The sequence below is a fragment of the Ptiloglossa arizonensis genome, chromosome 8 (genome assembly GCF_051014685.1).
Source record: "Ptiloglossa arizonensis isolate GNS036 chromosome 8, iyPtiAriz1_principal, whole genome shotgun sequence".
In the NCBI taxonomy this organism is placed as follows: domain Eukaryota; kingdom Metazoa; phylum Arthropoda; class Insecta; order Hymenoptera; family Colletidae; genus Ptiloglossa; species Ptiloglossa arizonensis.
This window is the reverse complement of record NC_135055.1, coordinates 6546423-6556838: the sequence shown is the minus strand read 5'-3', so window position 1 is coordinate 6556838 and position 10416 is coordinate 6546423. Positions and strand designations below refer to the sequence as shown.

The following is a 10416-nucleotide window of genomic DNA, read 5'->3' as shown; positions in this document are numbered from 1 at the left end:
GGTTGTTTTAATCGCCACAATATGCAGTAAGATATTATTGTAGATTGGTAAATTGCAGTATAATTTTTTTTCTGTTGTAAACAACAAAAGATGCAAAGAATGTCGTTCATTAAACGTCTACACCTTGATGAAGTCGTTACATCGTTTCCAGAACTGGGTCCCACGGTGCCAGATGGTGGATATGCATGGATTGTTCTCTGCGGAGTATTCCTGATCCAAGTATGAGTGAAAATATAAGTGAAACTGATCAATACAGGTTGCCCTATCAACTCTTTGTGTTTGGAAGCCATGATACTTGTAACAATGTATTCTTACCATTTTGAGATTACACATGTTTATAACTATACAATGCTCTCATACGTAACAAGTTTAGCCTACTTCCAGTATATATGTTAGATCATTCATTTGCAATCAAAGTGTGAACTCCTAAGGTTTGAAATAATTAAAAATGTAAAAGTAACTCGGTTCAGAATATTTACAAAAAAAGATATGTTCGTAAAGAGTTGATTTGGCACATTTAATGTTAAACAAAATTTATACAGGGTATTTAGAACATTAGCACTTAGGTATCTATTATACCTATATTAAGTTTAAAGGTATATAATATTGTATATTAAAAAAAAATTAATGATACGTATTCTGTATTTAAGAATAAAACGTTTGAAAATGGGAGAAAAATAAATATAAATGCCAGTAAAAGAAGGTTGAAACAGATATTGATGAAAATATAAAATGATTTTTTTACAGGTATTATAGTGCGTTTAAGACGGTCGTCTTACGTGCCGCAGTATTGGTCAATATTTTTCATCAAATTAACATGCAATTCTATTGTTTTGTAAATGAGAATATATACAATTGTTATTCCTTCGATCCTAAGGATTAAGTAAGTATAGAATCTCCGATTTGATCTAATCATCTCTTTCTAAACACCCTGTATAATAAAGCCTTACAGATTAGTACATATTCATTTTATTTAAGGCTTTTATGCTATTATGAAAGTTGTTTTGAATGTTCTTATATTTTCAGATGACCATACCAAGTTTATTATCCATGTATGGAGTAGTATTGGGCTATATAAATGAAAATGACGACAATTTTTATCTATGGAGTGAACAAATTATTCTTACACCAATACTGTTTACTGCTTTCTACAACATAGCAGGTAAATTAAAAGTTTAAATATTAAACAAATTTATATAAAATTTATCAACTTAAATAACATACAGAGAACTAAGCATTGACATTGCTCCAATTCTGATTTTCTCTGTGCCTCTATTGGAATTAAAAAAAACTCAGTTTCATTAATACAAGATTTTCATATTTTTCGAATTTATAACATAGGTATCTTATAATTCCTATGTATAATATTTTTACTCCTATAATCTTTTACAGATCCTTGGACGAGAATAGTCGTGAGCATGTCAATATTTCCCCGCTTAGTAGGAATAATAGGAATAATTTTGTTAGCAATTGGGATTCTAGCAACCGGGTACCTTGCAACTGGTGGAGTTGGTGCATATTTAGCCAACTCCAGTGCAGGTGCAGTGATGGGCATAGGCGCCAGTTTTGTTACCTTACTTAGCGAGTATGTTTTGCGGAAAAACTTCAAGAAGAAGCTCCTTTTAGGTCTGACATTGAAAAATATCGGAGTATCGTTCGGTCTCGTTCTCATTCCCAGCATCACGAATCTGCTCTTGTATAAGGCTAAATTGGAAAATGGTCTACTGTACATGACGATTGTATTGTTGCCTACCACTTTCGGAATACTAACTTTTCGGTTACCTTCTCTACAGCAAAGTATTCCTTACAGGTTGTTCTCATAGATAATCTATATTTTACCTAATAATTGAGAGTATAAATTAATAAAGTGTAAAGTAGAAATTAATAAAAATCAAAGAAATAGCTTTTAAATTGGTAGTTTTTGGCATAAGAATATCTATTTGTACTTTGGTGCAACTATTTAATATATTATATAATATTAAAAATATAACTCACAGTCTTCTCATATCAACTGAAGAGGACAACGAACTTCCCATAAGAATCTCTCCAGACATTCCTGAGATTGCATCAAACCCAAATGGTCAAAATAACTTGGGAAGTCTAGAATTTGGCGAAGCTGAAGAAACAACTCACAGTGAAGGGTTGTTTACTGAAGGAAATAATATTTACGCTTATGAAGAACCAGATGAGGATGTAAATCTGTTTGTAAATCCAACTATTCACTCAGAGCGCACTTGGAAGCATCAATTTCGACCTCTTAAAACCTTTCGGTTTTGGGCTGCAGTGATTGGCTGGGTTGGAATAAAAGCATCCATTCTCTTTTTCTGGATTTTGTTACCTGTTTTATCTCATGGAATTCAAAAAAGAACATACATTTGGATATCAGTATCTACCATGGCTGGCTTTATTACATTTTTTCCAAGTCTTGTCAGTTTCAAAGTGTTAGAAATGACAAGTCAAAACAGAAGATTATATTTTGGGCTAGCATCTTGGCTATGTGGCATTACTTTAATAGGCATGTAATTTTTTCTATTGCATTGCTGTATTTATAAAATAGATTACAGAGTTGATTACATAAAATGTACCTACTTGTTTATAGGTTTAACTTATGCAACAAACTATGTACGGGTTGGGACTTGTACCATTTTAGGTGGTATCAGTATTGGCAGCTTATCAAGCTGTCAGGATTTACCTTTGTACGATGTTCTCGGTATTGAAACAATGCGTTGTGTTCATAAGGGATTTTACAGCATCGTGGGTCTGTGCATATTGATCTTCTGTTTCATACACAGTATGTCATCTTAACAAATTTTTATTTTACAAAATAACATTAAAATATCGAATTACAAACTAAGAGTGATTAATAAAAAGATGTAAAAACCAATTTTTTATTACAGGTGTAAATTTCTGCCTAAATTTTACGGCGTTTTTGCTATTTTTCGGTGGATTTTACTGGATCTCATTGCCTGCTCTGAATTTAATTAAAAACTCACAATTCAAAGCTTTTCATATAATAAACAAAACGAACAAAGACGAGACATGATTAAAATTATTTTACAGCATATTATTTTTAAAAATATCGATTTTACATTATACCTTAATTTAACGATATTTACAAATATTTATATCGATCACAATAATCTATTTTTATGAAGTCATCTAAACATAAAAATAGTATATATAAAATCGTAAAAATAGACATTTTGTAGAAATTAAAGATAGGTTCAAATATTATCTAATATAAAAAAGGAATAAATATGATTTACAGTAGTATCTCGAATGATTTCCATTGATTGCTTTCGTGTATGTATACACACACACACATACACACACGCACACGCACGCGCAAATAAAATACGTACTTTTTAATGCATGTTGATATGGTGCTACTTTTATTATAGATTACTCTTTTCAAATTCCTTAAAAATATATTGCATATACATGGAATAAATTGTTCTCAAAATATTAACAATCCTATTATTCTATATGTGATTCACATGTATACATATTGTATAATAATGTCTCTAAGATTCAACGAAATTCGTTAACATGCTTGCTTTGAGATCGTAAGATCGGTCTCTTATTAAGCTTAAACTTGACGATTTTGTACTGTTGCCAATGTACTTACAAGAGACACGTATTGAGAAATTTACTCGTTAAGATGAATAAAAGTAATTTCTTACAGATTTAGTGATGAGTATTCTAAACTCGACTACTAAACATCTACTATTTATGAAATGATTACACAGAATTTTGTAACATGTAGTATCACTTCCAAGGTACCCTCGTATGCAAAATACTGCACTTATATTTTCATTATAACGTTTAAAATTTGTTGTTTTAAGTAATAATTTTTATATTATTTCTATAAATATCACAAACTTTTGTTGCATAATTCTAACAAACTATTTCTCAATTTTTTTCTTTCAATTATAGATAATTATGACAATGAAACATTCAATTCTTTTCTGAATAAGTTGTTAAAAGGCCGATTATACCATCTACTTTACACTAATTATTTAATGTATTAATATTGCATCAGATATCACTAAATATCGCCTTACAAAACAGACAGTTCAAAACGTTGGAGATGAACGATTACTATGAGTATATGATTTTATAAATAAAATTATTCATTAACCATTCGTGTCGTACCGTTCAACTATGTACATGCATATACTGGACAATTGGAGTATACTTCTATTTTTCTAAATGGAAATATTTCTATTTTCAATACGTTTTCTGTGAGCTCACAATTAACAACACATCAAAACTGTTCTTAAAGTGAAAAACGAAAAGCATTGATATACTAAGGATCAGAAGCATACGTTTTTAATATCCTGCTTTTTCAAATCATATTGAAAATATACATATTTGAAAGTGAAGATCATACGATGTAACCTGTATCCATGAGTGTTAAGAAAAATTTAAGTTTCACCACGCTCTGGATCCTTATCTTTCATTTTGCTAGGTCCTGCACTATCGGAGGAGTTTGAACAGAGACCATTGGGCATTCGATTATACTGATTGTAACCACTGACTGGCCTTGGATTATCCAACTGATCATATTCTGATTCGTCGTTGTTTTGCTTTATTTCGTCGTAAACATGCTCAACCTTTTTCCCGTCCATTTCATCAATACTGTGGTACACGTTAAGATTAGGATTTCCCATATCTGCATCTCTGTTCTTAAGATCGTATCGATTATATGATCCTAAAACCGATTTATTGACATAGTATTATATATTTAAAAAAAATAAGATTATATTCTTAGCTGTTCATAAAAATTACCTTTGCAATCATCATCGTCATCCATACAACTACTTAAACCAAGTTTAACCTTCTCATTATTTATTTTCTTGCTTGTTCCAAGATTATTTCTAAACTGGAAATTATTCAACAAAGTAGTTGTTCCATCGTCAAATTTCGAGGAACCTTGATACGCGTACACAGGATTATCGAACTGTGTTTGTTCTGTGTAACATACATTATTGGTTACGACGATCAATCTTTAAATGTAAACAAAAGTATTTATTCAAAAATTGTATACCCGGAGGAGATGCAGGTTCAGCGATATATTGCACTTGTGCAATTTCATTTTTCAGATCTGTTACTCTGCGCCGGTGATATATCCAACCTGCCAAAGTCATAGCGATAACGACAGCAGCGAATAAAAATCCTGCAACTATACTGCCGTATCCACCTTCCTTCTTTTGTTGAACATTACGTGAAAATAATTCTTGATCACAATTTAAACCTAAAAGTGTTTAGTGTTAATTGAAGTGTTTAATATGATACGATACCGATTGATTTAGAATAAATCTACCTCCGTATCCATGCTTGCAAGTACAACCATCAGCAGGATGACATGTAAAGAAGTCATTTTTACAATCACAGGGTTCCATACAATGATCACCATAATATCCTTCTGGACAAACTATTCACAAGTATAAAAAGTGTTTAATATATTCGAAGATTTTATTAAGTTTCGTCTTCACTATACTTTTATAGAAAATTTTAGTTCATTTACCCTCTGTACATTTGGTGCCAGTCCAACCAGCTGTACAACGACAGTGACCATCATTAGACCTGCATTTCCCTCCATGTTGGCATGTACAGTGTTGAGTGCAATTTATGCCATATGTTCCATCTGGACAAGGTGTTTGACAATATTCGCCGTGCCAACCTGGTCGGCACTGACATACACCTGAAACGATAATATTATATGTAAAAAAAGAAATTCTAGAAAAGTAAATTAGAAATCTTACCTGTTACATGATGACATTCTCCACCATTTTTGCAACGACAATGATGAGCACAATTCAATCCGTAACGATTAGGTGGACAAGGATGTTCACAGGTTAAGCCCAAGTATCCCGGACGGCAAACGTATTCACCGGTGACGTGATCACAAGTCATGTTTCCTGAAAGATCACACATATTATGTGTAATTGTAGATTAGTTACGAATATAGTATTCTATCTCTGACTTTTCTTCTACTCTTAGTGGAACTCTGTACTACTAAGATCCTTATGATGATTGTATTATAGTAATATTAAAAGACTTACCACTCGTTTTGGTGTTTGTGATAATAAGAGCATTGTATACAAAAAATAGTAGCATAACATATAACATGAATAGTCAAAGCATTATTTCAGTATATATTATTACTATCAATAGGTGTTAAAAATTTCTGTACAAACTATTTGTATGCAAACACAAATGAACTTCACAAACTATTTCAATTAATAATTTTCTAACTACAGTGCAAAGTGTTATTATATTCTAAAATACAAGATCAAATTTCATGCTTACAATTAAGGCTCAAAAGAATCTGCTATTAGATATATAAATATTACTATAACAGTCATTCTTCAGAAGAACTGTGAGATCTCAATTTTCCTCATCTTCAACTACAATTATCTGTCATTCTTACCCTGCATTTTCTCTGGACATTTTTCTTTACAGTTCACACCATACCAGCCTTTTTTACAAGGTTCAGAACAATTAGATCCTTCCCAGCCTCTAGCACAAATGCAAATGCCTGTTTCTGGATCACATGAACTATTGTTCATACATTCACAATGTGAATGGCAGTTTTCACCATAAAGACCTTCTGGACATCTTGTTTCACAGCGGATTCCTGTTTTATATTATTGAATTCAAATACTTTATCGAAGATCAAATCGCCATTTAACAATGTTTTACAGCCTTTTATATTGCTTTATTCCTATGTTATCCATTAAGTTCTTTTTAAAAATTCTGAACAAAGTATATATTATAGTATAGTAATTGGTATAAAAAGGCAGAAAAACAGAGTTATACAAAATCTCTATCCTATACATTGTACAAAAATGCGAATAATGAAATAAGTAGGTTTGAAACTGTTAATAAGGAAAGGATAGGTTCAAGCTTTAATGTATGGCGACTGATCGACGAATCAAAAAAGGAACAAACCTCGCCACTCTGGCTTACAGATACAACGGCCCGTGGCAGAATCACAGTCCAAACTGTTCTCCTCATGGCAATCACAAATCTGAGTACATCCTTGCCCAAAAGATCCATTTTTGCAAGAATCTTGGCAAAATTCTCCGGTGAAACCAGCTGCACACGTGCATGTGCCTGCGCGTTTGAAAAAGGAAATGTGTTTTGGTGCAAGTGCAACGAAATATAAAATAAGAGAACAGAATAAACAAATGTGATCCTTGAAAACATGCACTAAATAAATATAAATAAATGTAAATAAATGTAAATAAACATAAATATAAATAAATGTAAATAAATGTAAATAAATGTAAATATATATAAAAGAAAACTATAAAACTTGAAGATAAAACATGAAAATAATTTTATTGAGAGAGATATAAAAATAAATTAAGGATCAACAAAAGTTAAAGCTATTTAGTTAGAGACAAAAAATATTAATTTTTGGTCATTTAATAAAAGAAATCGTTGCAACCAGCCCCCTTACCATTTTGCGGATTACAGGCGGCATTGTTAAAGCATTTGCATTTTCCCTCACAGTCCTTGCCAAATGATTTGGCGTCGCAGGGACGATTACACGAAACACCAACCCATCCTAACAAAATGTAATAAGAATACATGCAGGAAAAGTTTCTTTATCTTCTATATCAATTTCTTAACGTGAGAATACTAATCAATGCACTGCGGTCTCTAAAACCTACTTACCTTACATTAAATTTGTTTAATTGCAGTTCTTTAATTACGATGTATAACTAAATGTATATTATGTTATATACATATTTGCAAATATTCATATAACATAATAACAGAACTACTATTAGTCATTTTTTCTTCCACATGCAATTCACGATTATACAATAAGAAATTATGTTATTGATCATACAGTAAATCACACCGACTAAGCCAATCAATATCAATTAAATAAATATTCAAGTAATACGATTGAAAGAAGCTCATCGTGCCAAAAGTACTTCTCTTATAATCAGATATTATATGTTATAAACATACAGAATATAACATACGAACAATATTAATAGTTACATCTTTTATCTCTCATTGCGAATTGTTTAATTCTCATTCATTATTGTCTTCATGACATAAAAATGTAATTGATTACCTGCTGTACAGTTGCACCGTCCGTTCTCGGGTGAGCAAATTGCACCATTCTTGCAGACACATTTTTGTGCACAGTTCTCGCCATAAGTGTTGTCAGGACATATTTCACTACAATCCTCACCTCTGTATCCTGCTGCGCAGATACAAGTTCCATTTATCGGTGAGCATTGCGCGTTATTCTTGCAATTACAACGATTCTGGCAACCCTTGCCATATGTATAGAATGGACAAGGTCTGGCACAGGTTTCACCATCCCATCCAGTCTTACAAATGCACTTCCCAGTCCAAGGATGACACAGTTCTGTATTGTCGTTGTCGCAGTCGCAAATCTTAATAATATTTGTTTAAATGTTATTCAATGTTAACAATTCAGTAATTCAAAAGAAGTAAAAACGTTTCAATAATCCATAGATTAGAGTGTCAATTACAATCAAACATTACTTATGGCAGTGTTATGCCATTAGAATTTAATTAAAAGTATCATACTATATATTTTCTACTGACCTTTGTACAATTAGGCCCCCAGTATTCTTTCTTGCAGACACGTTTATTGCACTTTTCACCCATCCAACCGGAACTACACGTACAAGTGCCATTAATTGCAGAACACAATGCGCCATTTTCACAGGTACAGTTATTGATACAGTTCAAACCAAACTTTCCTTCTGGACATATATTCAAGCACTGTCAAAAATAATTAAAATTACTAATCGAACAGTATTAAAGAGCATTGTATTCAATAAATCAGCTATGTTCTTTTGTAAATTGTTTCTCATATTTTTTCCTTAATTATCATTGTAAATAATTGGTATAATTTAATTTATTAAATGACTATTTAAAAATTGTGACTGTATATAACAAGTAAATTATTCTCCCTATTGAACTATTCAACTTAAATCAACTTTTATAAAATTACAGATATTCACCTTTTCACCATAGTAACCAGGTTTGCATTCACATTTCCCTGTAATGTGATGACAGCCACCTTCATTGTAGCAATCACAAATTTGGGAACAATTTACACCCCAGAAACCATCTGGACAACGATTCGCACAGACTGAACCCTGTGGTAGCAAGAAGAATTCAATGTAAACGATATAATGATATAACAAGTACATATGTAATGTCATTTTTATTTCAACAAATACATACAGTCCATCCAGGGTTACAGAAGCATTCACCGGTAGTAGGACTGCAGGAACCACCGTTCTGACACTTGCACTCTGATTTGCATTCGTCACCGTGTTTTCCAGGAGGACATAAATTGTCGCAACTAAGAAAAAAATTCAAAGATTGAATTTTTACTATTATAATTAGAATATGTATACGTAATACAACAACAAGAAGCTCACAGAGGTCCTGTGTAGCCAGGGGCACAATGGCATTCGCCAGAGATGTGATGGCAGCTTCCACCGTGTCTGCAGCGACACTCTTCCCCGCAATCCTGTCCATATCGGTCAGGAGGGCATGTTTGATCACAATGAATACCAGTCCATCCTCTGGTGCACATACATTCGCCATTGAATGGGTCACAGATGGCTTCATTCTGGCACATGCAATCCTTTTCACAAGATTTGCCCCATTTTCCAGCTGGACACACTGTCGAAATGCAAATATTTTAAAACGTTGAATACAGTTCTTTTGATTCTTTTTGTAAAATTCAAAACTGCTCGATTACCAATTAATTAGCAATACCAACCGATGATCACTTTTTTTATATTTCTATTTTTCTGTGATTTTGTACAATTTTTATGCAATTCGACTTATAGTTTTGCTATATTACTAGTAGAAAATAATATACACCATACATCATAAACAGAATGTAGATGAAAACAAGATGTTACGATATTAACAAAATTATTACACAATTACTGATTATCCTAATCTCTCGGTTAACTCATAAGTGTTCCTCGACCACCGAGGAGAACCAAAAATAACTCCATAATAGATAAATAATTTACATTATCGGTAAAATTTGTTTATCCCTAACGCTTGTTTAATTGTCCTCAATTCTCGAGCCTAGCGCCGTTCAAGCGAGGCCCAGTGAGACCTCTAGGGTTCTCCCACTCCCTCCTAAACACGATGCTAAACACGTATCGTGTGCAACGTCTGTGAGGTTTCTTACAACGAGAACGCTAGCTCGCTTGACTGCCCCCTTAACGTCGCACGGTTTCTTTGACAGTTCGATGTGGGGAGAGAAAATTATTGAAAGGGAAAACAGACGCGAGGGTTGTCCTTAAGAGGGACCGTTGAGAGAGCGCTACTGTAGATCTGATTGCTTCGAACAGTGTATTACTATCGAAGATATTCGAAATT

General features: G+C 32.6%; 2 protein-coding genes across 3 annotated transcripts in view; one reads left to right on the top strand and one right to left on the bottom strand.

Annotated features, from left to right (window-relative positions):
* Positions 1-99: 99 nt before the first annotated feature.
* On the top strand, positions 100-3065 carry LOC143149917 (uncharacterized). The gene is made up of 6 exons (XM_076317743.1): positions 100-219; positions 1027-1162; positions 1393-1810; positions 1998-2515; positions 2600-2791; positions 2898-3065. Exons 1-6 carry the CDS (start codon positions 100-102, stop codon positions 3041-3043), a joined length of 1530 nt encoding a protein of 509 aa, XP_076173858.1. The 3' UTR covers positions 3044-3065.
* Drpr (multiple EGF like domains draper) overlaps positions 2797-10416 on the bottom strand; it is a 31951-nt gene continuing 24331 nt past the window's right edge. The window contains exons 5-18 of one of the 2 annotated variants that reach the window (XM_076317736.1): positions 9453-9699; positions 9253-9373; positions 9027-9164; positions 8605-8784; positions 8102-8429; positions 7472-7579; positions 6958-7122; positions 6437-6643; positions 5769-5924; positions 5531-5707; positions 5327-5437; positions 5051-5257; positions 4792-4974; positions 2797-4714 (exon numbers count right to left, since the gene is read on the bottom strand). In XM_076317736.1, coding sequence (XP_076173851.1) covers positions 4428-4714; positions 4792-4974; positions 5051-5257; positions 5327-5437; positions 5531-5707; positions 5769-5924; positions 6437-6643; positions 6958-7122; positions 7472-7579; positions 8102-8429; positions 8605-8784; positions 9027-9164; positions 9253-9373; positions 9453-9699 — 2615 coding nt within the window. In that variant the 3' untranslated portion in view covers positions 2797-4427. The remainder of the gene's footprint in view (positions 4715-4791; positions 4975-5050; positions 5258-5326; positions 5438-5530; positions 5708-5768; positions 5925-6436; positions 6644-6957; positions 7123-7471; positions 7580-8101; positions 8430-8604; positions 8785-9026; positions 9165-9252; positions 9374-9452; positions 9700-10416) is intronic. The other variant, XM_076317737.1, reaches the window with a different exon arrangement.

Excerpts from the sequence above, each read along its gene's own strand:
- LOC143149917 (XM_076317743.1), top strand. The coding sequence starts at position 100 with ATGTCGTTCATTAAACGTCTACACCTTGATGAAGTCGTTACATCGTTT. Across the intron at positions 220-1,026 it reads GCGGAGTATTCCTGATCCAA|ATGACCATACCAAGTTTATT; the intron begins GTATGAGTGAAA and ends TTATATTTTCAG. Across the intron at positions 2,516-2,599 it reads ATGTGGCATTACTTTAATAG|GTTTAACTTATGCAACAAAC; the intron begins GCATGTAATTTT and ends ACTTGTTTATAG.